The 14,447-nt window shown below is 49.4% G+C and overlaps 1 protein-coding gene across 4 annotated transcripts in view; it reads left to right on the top strand.

The window, feature by feature from the left end:
- Positions 1 to 14,447, top strand: part of canx (calnexin) — a 90,914-nt gene that overhangs the window by 29,870 nt on the left and 46,597 nt on the right. For all 4 annotated transcript variants that reach the window (XM_085996036.1, XM_085996039.1, XM_085996038.1 and 1 more), the window contains exons 3-5: positions 8,070 to 8,143; positions 12,902 to 12,960; positions 13,627 to 13,768. In XM_085996036.1, coding sequence (XP_085852162.1) covers positions 8,070 to 8,143; positions 12,902 to 12,960; positions 13,627 to 13,768 — 275 coding nt within the window. The remainder of the gene's footprint in view (positions 1 to 8,069; positions 8,144 to 12,901; positions 12,961 to 13,626; positions 13,769 to 14,447) is intronic.

Here is a 14,447-nt window from a genome sequence, read left to right as displayed (position 1 = left end):
GCCCTGCAAATTTTTCCTTTTCAAGTATTTCTCCAATTCCCTTTTGAAAGTTACTATTGAATCTGCTGCCACCGCCCTTTCAGGCAGCGCATTCCAGGTCATTTTTTAAAAATCGCCTTGTCTTGATTCTTCTGCCAATTACTTTAATGTGTCCTCTGGTTAACGACCCTTCTGCCACTGGGAAAAATATTCTCCCTACCTACTCTGTCAAATGTAAGAAGTCACACAACACCAGGTTATAGTCCAACAGCTTTATTTGAAATCACAAGCTTTCGGAGCGCTGCTCCTTCGTCAGGTGAAGTGGAGAGATGCATAAAGACACAGCTTATATAGTCAGAGAATAATGTCAGATGATTACAGGTAATCTTTCTAACTGCCATTTATCACACCTCGGCAGAGAGATAATCAAAGGTGTGAATGGTGTCCAAACAGGTCAGTCAGGAAAACATTACATCAAAGAGCAATGAGGTGGGGTCACAAGGGGTCAAATGTTGCAGATGCTGGGGTCTATGGAAAAACAAAAAACAGACAAGAAAACATTTTTTTTTGCTGGAATATTCTTTGATGTAATGTTTTCCTGACTGACCTGTTTGGACACCATTCACACCTTTGTTTTCTGTGATTATCTCTCTGCCGAGGTGTGATAAATGGCAGTTAGAAAGATTACCTGTAATCATCTGACATTATTCTCTGACTATATAAGCTGTGTCTTTATGCATCTCTCCACTTCACCTGACGAAGGAGCAGCGCTCCGAAAGCTTGTGATTTCAAATAAAGCTGTTGGACTATAACCTGGTGTTGTGTGACTTCTTACATTTGTCCACCCCAGTCCAACACCGGCATCTCCACACCATGGCTACTCTGTCAAAACCCATCATGATTCTGAACACCTCTATCAAATCTCCCCTTAACCTTCTCTGCTCTAAGGAGGACAATCCCAGCTTCTCCAGTCTCTGCACATCACTGAAGTCCCTCATCCCTGGTACCGTTCTGGTAAATCTCCTCTGCACCCTCTGCAAGGTTGTTGACATCCTTCCTAAAGTGCGGTGCCCAGAATTGGCCACAATATGGGGCCCAATCAGTGATTTATATAAGTTTAGCAAAACTTCCTTGCTTTTGTACTCTATGCCTCTATTAATAAAGCCCAGGATCCCGTATGCTTTTTAAACGGCCTTTTCCACTTGTCCTGCCACCTTCAAAAGATGTGTGTATTGAACCCCCAGGTTGCACTGTTCTTGCACCCCCTTTAAAACTCGACCATTTAGTTGAATTTGCTGGCAGTGATTGTCAGCAGGTGACATTGACGGCAGCGAAGGTCCACTTACCATTCCATTCCAGTTCATAGAAGATAGGAGCAGGAGTAGGCCATTCGGCCCCTTGAGCCTGCTCCGCTATTCAATGAGATCATGGCTGATCATCCAAATTCACCACATCCACTGGTTCTCCCTTATCTATTTTACCAGTTACATCCTCAAAAAATTCCAGTAGATTAGTCAAGCATGATTTACCTTTTTGGGTAACCAGTCACTGCTTTCCAAGTGCTCTGCTATTACATCTTTTATAATGGACTCTAGCAATTTTCCCCACTACCGATGTCAGGCTTACCAGTCTATAATTCCCCGCCTTTTCTCTACCACCTTTTTTGAACAGTGGGGTAACATTAGCTACCCTCCAATCCATGGGAACTGTTCCAGAGTCTATCGAGTTCTGGAAGATGACCAGCCAATGCATCTACTATTTCTAGGGTCACTTCCTTAAGTACCCTGGGATGTAGATTATCAGGCCCTGGGGATTTATCGGCCTTCAGTCCCATCAATTTTCCTAACACCATTTCCCTACAAATACTGATTTCTTTCAGTTCCACCCTTTCATCAGACCCTATGTTCCCCGGCATCTCTGGGAGGTTATTTGTGTCCTCCTTTGTGAAGACAGAGCCAAAATATGTATTTAGTTGGTCTGCCATTTCTTTGCTCCCCATTATAAATTACCCCGATTCTGACTGCAAGGGACCTACGCTTGACTTCACCAATCTTTTTCTCTTTACATATCTGTAAATCACTGGATAGCGATTAGGAACAGAAACTCGGGCTGATTTAAAAAAAAAAAAAAAAAAAGTTTCCCCTTTTTCTTCCAAACACCCTAAATGTTCCCAACATGGGCGGCATGGGCTGAATGGCCTGTTTGTGCTGTACGTTCTATGTAACATGTCTGGGACCAGGCGGAGAGACTGAAATTAGGAAACACTTCTTCACGCAAAGGGTGATCGAAGTGTGAAACACTCTCTCACTAAAAGCAATAGATACTAGCTCAATTAATTTCATTTCTTGAGATTGATAGATGTTTGCTAGCCCATGGGTATGCAGGGTTACGGGACCAAGGCGGGTAGATGGAGTTAAGATACAGATCAGCCATGATCTCATTGAATGACAGAACAGGCTCGAGGGGCTGAATGGCCTGCTCCTGTTCCTGTGAAGACTTCCCTGGTCTGTGTGGCTGAATTTTACACTGTGGGAGAGCATTTGAGCCCTCGGGAGGAGGGGAAATCTTTCTAAAGTTTGTACTGGAATTGGTGGGAGAAACAAAAGCGAAATACTGCGGACGGTGGCAACCTGGAATAAAAACAGAAAATGTTGGCAATACTCAGCAGGTCAGGCAGCATCTGTAGAGAGAGAGAAACAGACGTTTCAGGTTGATGACCTTTCATCTGAACTGGAAGAAGTTAGAGATTTTGGGGGAGAAACTCTGGATTAGCGCCCCCGGGGGGGTGCGATAACGGGGCGCTAACGACTTACCGCCCGGGCGTGGCGAGATGAACGACTCCCGCTAACTTGGCCGGGAGGTTTGCAGCAGCGGTAACACGTTGCGCCGCGATCTCCCCCACCCGGTGGTCATGATGTCATCGCCGTGCACAGCGTCCCCGGACCCGAACGTTGGTGCCGCCCCCTGCGGCATCGCCGGACAAAAACACCGACAGCTGCAGAAGGCATTGTTCGGGAGGCCGAGCGCAGAAGGGGTGGTTGCTGAGGTAAGCAGCAAAATATTTTTTCCCCACTTCTCCTGGGCCGCGATCGATGGGCCCGGCGCTCTGCGGGAGTGCGCGGGGCTGATCGGGCCAGAGCGCAGCCACCGTCGGGGACCAGCTGGCTGGTCCCAATGCAGAGCCTGCAGCGATGGCCCTTCCCTTTAAGGGAGGGGGAGGAGCCTCTGATCGCGGCGGCGCTGCACGGGACATTGTGCCGCGCTGCACCACTACCGCCCCGCCTGCGTCCTTTAACGCTCCAGGAAGGAAGTGGAGCGCTAAACCCAATTTTGTGAAAGCTGGGAAATTATTAGCGCCTGGCGCTAAGTTTGCCAGCTTTCAAAAGGTACCGCTCCCAAATGGGGCGATAATGAATTTCTCCCCTTTTAATAGTTTATACGCAAGTGCAGAGGCAGGGAAAGGGGAGCAGTGAAGAACATGGGGGAAGGTTTTTATCAAGTCTGCAGCACAGAAACTGGCCATTCTGCCCAACTGGTCCATGTTGGAGTCACTGCCCCATTTGCACCTCCTCCCAACCCTCTTCATCAGCATATCCTTCCAGGGCTGTGATGGGGTGGAGGGCAGGAGTGATTAAATGATTAAAGGGACGATGGCGCGAGGCAAGAGGGACAAGGAAAGAAACAAAAGCTGGGTCCGGAGGAGGTGTAAATGGCCACGGCAGAACCGTTACCCACACCTGCTGTCTGAGATAAATGTGGTTATGATCTAAAGTTGCCGAAGTCCGTGTTGAGGCTGGGAGATACGCCTGTTCTACTTGCCCCTCTTCAAATGCAGCACTTGTGGGTTTGAGTTGCTTACGAGCAAAACCTTAGGATTGGAAACTTTGGGACTGAAGATTGTCTCTCTCTCTGAATTGTCAAGGTGTGAAGTGCGCAAATAATTACAGTCCTAGAGAAAGAACTCTCATTTCTGCAGCGCTTTACATGCCCTCAGGACATCCCAAAGCGCGTTACAGCCAATGAAGTACAGGAAACTCTCTTTTAACCGGCACCTAAATATCCGGAAACCTCTCTTAACCGGCAAAATTCAGGAGTAGGTTCAGGTAAGTTTTACTGTGTTAGTGGCCGTGTAACCAGGGTTCCTGCACCTGTGGCTGTGTAACCGGGGTTCCTGTGGCCGTGTAACCGGGGCTCCTGCACCTGTGGCCGTGTAACCGGGGCTCCTGCACCTGTGGCCGTGTAACCGGGGCTCCTGCACCTGTGGCCGTGTAACCGGGGCTCCTGCACCTGTGGCCGTGTAACCGGGGCTCCTGCACCTGTGGCCGTGTAACCGGGGCTCCTGCACCTGTGGCCGTGTAACCGGGGCTCCTGCACCTGTGGCCGTGTAACCGGGGCTCCTGCACCTGTGGCCGTGTAACCGGGGCTCCTGCACCTGTGGCCGTGTAACCGGGGCTCCTGCACCTGTGGCCGTGTAACCGGGGCTCTTGCACCTGTGGCCGTGTAACCGGGGCTCCTGCACCTGTGGCCGTGTAACCGGGGCTCCTGCACCTGTGGCCGTGTAACCGGGGCTCCTGCACCTGTGGCCGTGTAACCGGGGCTCCTGCACCTGTGGCCGTGTAACCGGGGCTCCTGCACCTGTGGCCGTGTAACCGGGGCTCCTGCACCTGTGGCCGTGTAACCGGGGCTCCTGCACCTGTGGCCGTGTAACCGGGGCTCCTGCACCTGTGGCCGTGTAACCGGGGCTCCTGCACCTGTGGCCGTGTAACCGGGGCTCCTGCACCTGTGGCCGTGTAACCGGGGCTCCTGCACCTGTGGCCGTGTAACCGGGGCTCCTGCACCTGTGGCCGTGTAACCGGGGCTCCTGCACCTGTGGCCGTGTAACCGGGGCTCCTGCACCTGTGGCCGTGTAACCGGGGCTCCTGCACCTGTGGCCGTGTAACCGGGGCTCCTGCACCTGTGGCCGTGTAACCGGGGCTCCTGCACCTGTGGCCGTGTAACCGGGGCTCCTGCACCTGTGGCCGTGTAACCGGGGCTCCTGCACCTGTGGCCGTGTAACCGGGGCTCCTGCACCTGTGGCCGTGTAACCGGGGCTCCTGCACCTGTGGCCGTGTAACCGGGGCTCCTGCACCTGTGGCCGTGTAACCGGGGCTCCTGCACCTGTGGCCGTGTAACCGGGGCTCTCGTACCTTGGTAAGTATACCTCTCTGTAATCTGGACTTTTTGATCAACCGGCACCACGCCGGTGCCGTCAGTGCCGGATAAAAAAGTGTTTCCTGTACTGTTGTAAGTGGGGACCGCATTGGCCAATTTGGGCACAGCAAGGTCCCATTTTATAAAAAAAAAAAAAAAAAACCACATGTGACAAATGAACAGGTAATCTGTCTTTGTGATGTTGTGGTGTGGAGATGCCGGAGTTGGACTGGGGTGGACAAATGTAAGAAATCACACAACACCAGGTTATAGTCCAACAGCTTTATTTGAAATCACAAGCTTTCGGAGCGCTGCTCCTTCTTCAGGTGAAGTGGAGAAATGCATAAAGACACAGCTTATATAGTCAGAGAATCATGTCAGATGTTTACAGGTAACCTTTCCAACTGCCATTAATCACACCTTGTGACCCCACCTCATTGTTCTTTGATGTAATGTTTCCCTGACTGACCTGTTTGGACACCATTCACACCTTTGACTGCTGTGATTATCTCTCTGCCGAGGTGTGATTAATGGCAGTTGGAAAGGTTACCTGTAAACATCTGACATGATTCTCTGACTATATAAGCTGTGTCTTTATGCATTTCTCCACTTCACCTGAAGAAGGAGCAGCGCTCCGAAAGCTTGTGATTTCAAATAAAGCTGTTGGACTATAACCTGGTGTTGTGTGATTTCTTACATTTGTGATGTTGGGTTGAGGGATAAATATTGGCCCCAGGACACTGGAGAACTCCCCTGCTCCTCTTCGATGTAGTGCCATGGGATCTTTTCCATCCACCTGAGAGCAAATTTTCAACCAGTCCTGCCACCATAACGCTGGTGTTATGGATTGGTGCCTGTTATAGAAACAGCTCCATTTCTGGCTCAATTTGAGTTAAATCTTCCCCATTACAGTATTTGGACATTTACCTTCAAATCAAATCAACTTTTATTGTCATTGTTAGTGCACAAGTGCAGTACAACGAAATGTAGGCTTGCGGCTCCCGAGAGTGTACATTTGGATTAAGACATTTAAACATTCAACATACATTTGGCTTGTAATACATTAACATAAACATAACCATAATAAAGTGCATTGGCAGATGTGCAGGCTTTAGAGTTTATTTGTGGAGTTCAGTAGGATGACAGCCCTGGGAAAGAAGCTGCTCCTAAATCTGGTCGTACGGGTGCGAATGCATCTGTAGCGTCTCCCAGATGGCAGGAGGGCGAACAGACTGTGGCTGGGGTGGGTAGGGTCTTTGATGATGGACCGTGACCTCCGTAGACAGCGTTTCTGGTATATGCGCTCTATGGTCGGTAGCCGGGTGCCGGTAATGCGTTGGGCAGTTTTGACTACCCACTGCAGGGCTTTCCGGTCATAGTAGCTACAGCTGCCATACCATACTGTGATACAGTTCGTCAGGATGCTCTCTATTGTGCAGCGGTAAAAGTTAGAGAGGATCAGGGGTGACAGGTTACATCCCTTCAGCCTCCTTAGGAAATATAGGCGCTGCTGGGCCTTCTTCACCAGAGAGGAGGTGTTGAGGGACCAGGAGAGGTCTTCCGTGATGTGGACTCCGAGGAACTTAAAGCTGTCCACCCTTTCCACCACAGCCCCATTGATGTGGATGGGGGTGTGACTTTCGCCTTTGGACTTCCTGAAGTCCACAATCATTTCTTTGCTTTTCTTGATGTTAATAGCACTGTTTGTGGGAGCTTGCTGTGCGCAAATTGAGTAGAATGGGTCTATAGTCTCTGGAGTTTAGAAGAATGAGAGGTGATCTCATTGAAATGTATAAAATTCTTACGTCAAGCCCTCTGTGAGGTTGTTTTCCCCTGGCTGGAGAGTCTAGAACTGGGGGGTCACAGTCTCAGGATAAGGGGTCGGCCATTTAGGACTGAGATGAGGAGGAATTTCTTCACTCAGAGGGTGGAATTTTGGAATTCTCTACCCCAGAGGGCTGTGGATGCTCCGTCATAGATTTTTGGACTCTTGGAGAATCAAGGGATATGGGGATAGTGCAGGAACGTGGAGTTGAGGTCGAAGATGATCAGCCATGATCTTATTGAATGGCGGAGCAGGCTCGAGAGGCCGTATGGCCGACTCCTGCTCCTATTTCCTTTGTTATGCAATTGGCAGCTTGCATTTCCTACAGTCGGAACAGTGACTACTCTTCAAAAGAACTTCATCGACTGTGAAGCGCTGTGGGGCATCGTGAGGAAGTGAAAGGTGCTATATAAATGTAATTTTTTCCTGTCGTTCTTGCTTTCTCTCTCTTCTTTCTGGCTCGTCTTCCCCCGTTCTTTAATGCTATAACTAAAAGTCCTCCCAAAGCAGATAAGAAATTTATAAAATTTATAAAATCACCGACGGCTCCTCCTTGAGGAGTTGGACTATAATGAGATCTGCCTGTTGCATTGAAGTGGCTGGAGCTTCAAGGGCTGAAAGTCTGGGATTGTGCGCGATACATTTCTCTTTTGTTACTGCAAAGGGATTTGGGATCGAGATGGCATTGGCCTTTGAAACCTGATGTCCTTGTACCAGATACGTCTGAAATATGACTGAAGAACTGAGGTTGAAGATTTATTTTTTTAATAAGCACACCACAATAGCTTTGCTGAGAGTTTAGTTTCCTTTCTTCAACCTCTTGCCCCCCCCCCCCCCCCAAAACAGGGACAGTGGGAATTCGAATACAGCTGCTGGGTGGGGCAGGTGGCAGTGTGTTTATAGGCCTGCGGGATTCAGAAGAGAACCCAGAGAGCCCTCTGAACTGGCTTGTGTTTTGATCGAGGGTTAAGCAGCGTCTAAACCCAATGTTGAAACTCTGCACTTTTCCAGTTCTGAATGCAGTGCTAATTGTCTAAAAATGAAGCCCTCATTTAATGCGTTTGTTGCTTTGCAGGTCACGTACACAGCCCCTGTTCCAATTGGAGAAGTGAATTTCGCAGAATCGTTCGATGAAGGCACTTTGGGAAGGTAAGGACAACATCCTGAGGTTATAACATTGGAGCCGAGGGCTGCACCCTCCAGATATCCATAGTGAGGGAGTCCGGGCAAACTGCGCTGTTCTGGGTAGTCGACTGATTTGCTGTGCTCTCTGCTCCATCGGAGCTTTCACTGTCTTGTCCCTGCCCCACCCCACTACCTCCCCATTCTCCATTCCAAAGGAATCAAGGGATATGGGGATAGTTCAGGAAAATGGAGATGAAGTAGATGATCAGCCATGATCTTATTGAATGGCGGAGCAGGCTCGAGGGGCCGAATGGCCGACTCCTGCTCCTAGGGTTCACAGTCTAAGGATAAGGGGTAAGCCATTTAGGACTGAGATGAGGAGAAATTTCTTCACCCAGAGAGTGGTGAACCTGTGGAATTCTCTGCCACAGAAGGCAGTAGAGGCCAATTCATTAAATATATTCAAGAAGGAGTTAGATATATTTCTTAAGGCTAAAGGGATCAAGGGATATGGGGAGAAGGCAGGGACAGGGTACTGAGTTTGGATGATCAGCCATGATCTTATTGAATGGCGGAGCAGGCTCGAGGGGCCGAATGGCCTACTCCTGCTCCTATCTTCTATGTTCTTAAATGCCTCTACCTTGGTACATCCAAATTCAAAAGCCTCTGTCTGTCCCCTTGACTGCCCTCAACTCTAATAGAGGTCTTATGAAAGGGTTTGTTCGGGAAGGTGTAGAGAAAGATGTTTCCATTTGTCGGGGGGGGGGAGAGAAAGAGTCCAAAACTAGAGATAAATATAAGGTAGTCGCTCATAAACCAATCGGGAATTCAGGAGAAACTTCTTTACCCAGAGAGTGGTGAGAATGTGGAACTCGCTACCACAGGGAGTGGAGCGAGTAGCAGAGATACATTTAAGGGGAAACTAGAAAAGTAGATGAGAGAGAGAGAAAGGAAGAGAAGAACATACTGACAGGATGTGATAAAGTAGGGTGGGAGGAGGCTCGTGTGGAGTATAAACACCAGCATAGACCAGTTGGGCCAAACGAACCTGTTTCTTACCCTTTGGATGGCATAGTACAGTCCCAAACTCCAGGAAATTGGGATATATGGTTGATAGATGGCTGAGCATCACGGGTTTATTGCCTGTCCCTAAGATACAACTGAGTATCTCGCTAGTCAAGAGTCAACCACATTGCTGTGGGCCTGGAGTCACATATAGGCCAGATCGGGTAAAGGTGGCAGATTTCCTTCCCTGAAGGACATTAGCGAACCAGATGGGTTTTTACGACAATCCGGTAGTTTCATGGCTTTTTAAATTCCAGATTTATTTCATTAACTGAATTTAGTTGCGGTGGTGGGATTTTGAACTCCCGTCCCTGGATCATTAGTCCAGGCCTCTGGATTACGATCCAGTGACATCACCGCTGTGCTACCGTATCAGTTGGATGCTTGTAAAATTCTTGTTGCCTTGGCAACAAATTGAAAGTAACTTTAAATGTACAAATATCCCAAGGTGCTTGACAAACAGACATCTGGAAAATGGATGCCCAGTGGGGATAGGTCAGGTTAGGAGCGATAACCAGAAGCTTAGTTGAAGAGGTGATTGAGGGTAAGGGTTTAGGGAGGCTCGGAAGCCAGGCTACTGCCAATGGAGAGGCGAAGGGAGAGGAGGGTACAAAAGATGTCAGAGGAACGGAGAGTTCCGGAGGCAGACATAGGAGTTAAGGGTTAGTCGTGGCACCACCTTAATGGATAGGGTGAGCGTAGATGAGCCTGATGGTCTTGTTGCCGTGGCTCAGTGGGCAGCGCACTCGCCTCTCAGTCAGAAAGTTGTGGGTTCAAGTCCCACTCCAGGGACTCCAGACACATAATCTAGGCTGACACTTCCAGTGCAGTACTGAGGGAGCGCCGCACTGTCGGAGGGGCAGTACTGAGGGAGCGCCGCACTGTCGGAGGGGCAGTACTAAGGGAGTGCTGCACTGTCGGAGGGTGAGTACTGAGGGAGTGCAGCACTGTCGGAGGGGCAGTACTGAGGGAGCGCTGCACTGTCGGAGGTGCCGCCTTTCGGAGGATACTTCAAACCGAGGCCCCGTCTGCCCCCTCCGGTGGACGGAGAAGATCCCATGGTGCCATTTCGAAGAAGAGCAGGGGATTAATCTCTCGTGTCCTGGCCAGTATTTATCCCTAAATAGCTCCTTTGTGGGGGGGGGGGGGGGGGACAGATTATGGGGTCATTATCACATTGCTGTTTCTGGGATCTTGCTGTGTTACTAACATACACTTTATAAAAAAAAAGTGCGTCATTGGCTGTGAAGCACTTTGGGACATCCTGAGTTTGTGAAGGGCGCTATATTGCAAACTGGATCACAAACTTTAATTTGCAACATTTTCAAAATGAACACACACGAGAATAATGTCCTCATCCTGTGTTTGAAAAAAGAATTGTTGGTACACACCCAAGTATTTCACTGACTGATCATGGGCCAGTGCATATCTGCGATGAGTCACAGCAGTTCCTTTGGGAGTCCTGTTCATTATCATCAACATATCTCTTTGTTTTGGCTGTGGGCTGATTGAGAGGCAGCGCATTTGCTGAGCTGTTGGCTTGCACCACCTGACCATCTCCCCAAATCGCGTAATCCCTTTATTACAGATGATCGCGTACGCATTAAAAAAAAACTCTTATCGAGCTGCTTCACAGAGCACCTGCATTCTTGGCTGCTTCTCTCTCTGCAGCTGTGAGTCTGTTTACTGAGCCTGGGATATTAACACAAACTGACTGACCTGATGCACACCCTAAAATGACAAATGCAGTGATGCCCATTTCTCTCCGTGCCTGAGGTTCCCGCACACAACAGCAGCGCATAGGAAATAGGAACAGGAGTAGGCCATACGGCCCCTCGCGCCTGCTCCCATCATTGCAAGAGGATTTGAGTACAGGAGCAAGGATGTCTTAGTACAGTTGTACAGGGCCTTGGTGAGACCACACCTGGAGTACTGTGTGCAGTTTTGGTCTCCTTACCTAAGAAAGGATATACTTGCCATAGAGGGAGTGCAGCGAAGGTTCACCAGACTGACTCCTGGGATGGCAGGACTGTCTTACGAGGAGAGATTGGGTCGACTAGGCCTGTATTCACTAGAGTTTAGAAGAATGAGAGGGAATCTCATTGAAACGTATAAAATTCTGACTGGGTTAGACAGACTGGATGCAGGGAGGATGTTTCCCCTGGCTGGGGGGGCCTAGAATGAGGGGTCACAGTCTCAGGATATGAGGTAGGACATTTAGGACTGAGATGAGAAATTTCTTCACTCAGAGGGTGGTGAACCTGTGGAATTCTCTACCACAGAAGGCTGTGGAGGCCAAGTCACTGAGTATATTTAAGAAGGAGAGAGAGAGATTTCTAGACGCAAAAGGCATCAAGGGGAGAGCGGGAATATGGTATTGAGAAAGAGGATCAGCCATGATTGTATTGAATGGTGGAGCAGGCTCGAAGGGCCGACTTCTGCTCCTATATTTCCATGTTTCTATTCAATAAGGTCATTAATTTCTACCTCAACTCCACTTTCCCGCTCTATTCCCATAATCTCTTGATTCCCTTAGTGCCCAGAAATCTATTGATCTGAGCATTGGAAGCGCGGCTGATCATAGAATGGTTACAGCACAGAAGGAGGCCATTTGGCCTGTCGAGCCCGTGCCAGCTCTCTCCAAGAGCACTTCAGCTAGTCCCACACCCCCGCCCTTTCCCCGTAGCCCTGCAAATTTTTTCCCTCAGATACTTATCCAACTCCCTTTTGAAAGCCACGATTGAGTCTGCCTCCACCACCCTTTCAGGCAGTGCATTCCAGATCCTAACCACTCGCTGTGTAAAAAAGTTTTCCCTCATGTCGCCTTTGGTTCTTTTGCCAATGACCTTGAATCTGTGTCCTCTGGTTCTCAACCCTTCTGCCAATGGGAACCGTTTCTCTCTCTACTCTGTCCAGACCCATCATTTTCACCCCTTCCAACCTGACCCAGCCCCCCCATATATACAGGAATGTAGGAACTGTTAGATGAGGGCAGACCAAGGTCCATCAGGTTCGCCATCTACCACCCTGGCAGTCCCATGATCCAACGATAATGGAGTTGTTGACTGATCACGGCGATCAGTCTCTATCAATGAGCCGACAACAGACCCAGACCCAGACACGAGGCGAGGAAAACCCCCAGTGATGGAGAGCTTTGGGTCCAAAGTCACCTGTTCCTCCTGAGCTCGCTACACTCCCCACACGTCACATCTCAAATTACTCATATACTGGATCCCAAAATGTTATTTTCCGAAAGAAATTTATCTAATTTGGATTAATTTCATCAATACTATCTCCTTCCACCGTCTCCCCAGGGAGCCTGTTCCAGAGATTGACCACTCGCTCACTGAAATAATGTTTCCGTAGATTAGTTTTGAATTTACCCCCCCCCCCTTCAAGCACGGCCAGAACTGAACGCGGTTCCTCCAGATGGGGTCTGACCAAGGCTCTGTCCAGCTGAAGCTTCCCTTCCTCCCCTTTGTACTCCAGCCCCCTCGAGAGAAAGGCCAACTTTCCAACAGCCTTCCTGATGACTTTTTGCACCTTGCAAGTGGTGAGCGTAACCTTTGCTCCTGAAGGATGGTTGGACTTTGAACCAGTGGTGTCCAGGCACATGACAAAAACTGTTTCGTGTGACCAGAAAATGCCTTGTGGGGCTTGGAGACTGCCCGGCGTTGTCATTTGATGTTTGCTATTCTTGTTCTCTTCACATTGCAGCTGGGTCATCTCCAAAGCCAAAAAGGAAGACACCGACGAAGATATTGCAAAATACGACGGTGAGAGAATTTTCTGTACATTTTTAAGCATTTTTGTATGTGGGCACAGCTCTGGGCACCACACCTCGGGCCTTGGAGGAAGAGCAGCGCAGCTTCACCAGAATGATACGGGGCTAAAAGGGTTAAATTATGAGACCAGGTTGGCATAAAACGGCACCTTCAGCAGAGAATATAGGGCATGGGGAGGAACTTTCCTCACAGAAGTAGTAAGAATTTTATGCTTTCAAGTGATCAATGAGGATTTGTGATTCAAAATATTTCTTATACTTAGAGGATGTTGGTGTGGGGGAAGGGGGGCGTTCGTGGGCGCAGATACCGGATAGTATTGGGTGGGGGCTACTCTGGATATTGGCCTGGGGAGGGAGGTGGGGGCTACTAGGAGGATATTGGGTGGGGGCTACTTGCGGTATGGATGGGCGGGGGTGGGGGGGTGGGTGGCGGGGGCCTGTGGGGAGGGGGGGTTACGGGGGTTTGGGGGGGTGTTACGGGGGTCTGGGGGAGGGTACGGTGTGGGGGAGGGGGGGTCTGGGGGCGGGGAGGTTATTTTGGTGGGGGGGTGGTGGAGGGTAGGCTACTCAGGATATTGTGATGGGTGGGCTGGTCAGTAACCATAATGGGTGGTGCATGAAATGAAGACCGGTTCTTGTATTTTCTTTCTTTCTTCAGGCAAGTGGGAGGTGGAAGAGATGAAAGACAGCAGACTTAATGGAGACAAGGGACTGGTTCTCAAAACTCGTGCTAAGCATCACGCAATCGCGGCTTTACTGGAGCAACCATTCATATTCGACAGCAAGCCGCTATTTCTCCAGTAAGTATGGCCGAATTTTGCAACGTGTATGTGACTGGTCAGGTTGTAGACGGTGGTTCCTGGGCTGGGCTGGGCCTTCACTTTGTCCCAGTGGTGGGATTGAAGACCCCAGAATCCGGAGCAGGATGATCTGATCGATGTGTGATGCACAGCAAGGCTTCAGACAAGGTTTCTGTTTGTGTTTATGAATCATTCGTTGAAGGTGGCAGGACTAGTTGAGAAGGCTGTTTTAAGAAAGCATGTGGGGTCCTTGGCTTTATTAATAGAGGAAGTCATGCTGAGCCTTTATAAAACACTGGTTAGGTGGGAGAGGGGGCAGAGGAGATTTAAGAGAATGATACAGGGGATGAGGAACTTCAGTTATCTGACTAGTCATAGAGTTATACAGCACAGAAAGAGGCCCTTCGGCCCATAGAGTCAGAGTTTTACAGCGAAGAAAGAGGCCCTTCGGCCCATCGTGTCCGCGCCGCCCATCCATCCCTGTCCTGTCTAATCCCATTTTCCAGCATTTGGTCCATAGCCTTGTATGCAATGGCATTTCAAGTGCTCATCCAAATGCTTCTTGAATGTTGTGAGGGTTCCTGCCTCTACCACCCTTTCAGGCAGTGAGTTCCAGATTCCAACCACCCTCTGGGTGAAAAAGTTCCTCCTCAAATCCCCTCTAAATCTCCTGCCCCTT

The sequence above is a fragment of the Somniosus microcephalus genome, chromosome 8 (genome assembly GCF_052327205.1).
Source record: "Somniosus microcephalus isolate GS21.2 chromosome 8, FLI_Smic_1.0, whole genome shotgun sequence".
Lineage (NCBI taxonomy): Eukaryota > Metazoa > Chordata > Chondrichthyes > Squaliformes > Somniosidae > Somniosus > Somniosus microcephalus.
Note: the sequence above shows the minus strand (reverse complement) of the source record. Positions and strands in the feature narration are given on the sequence as shown.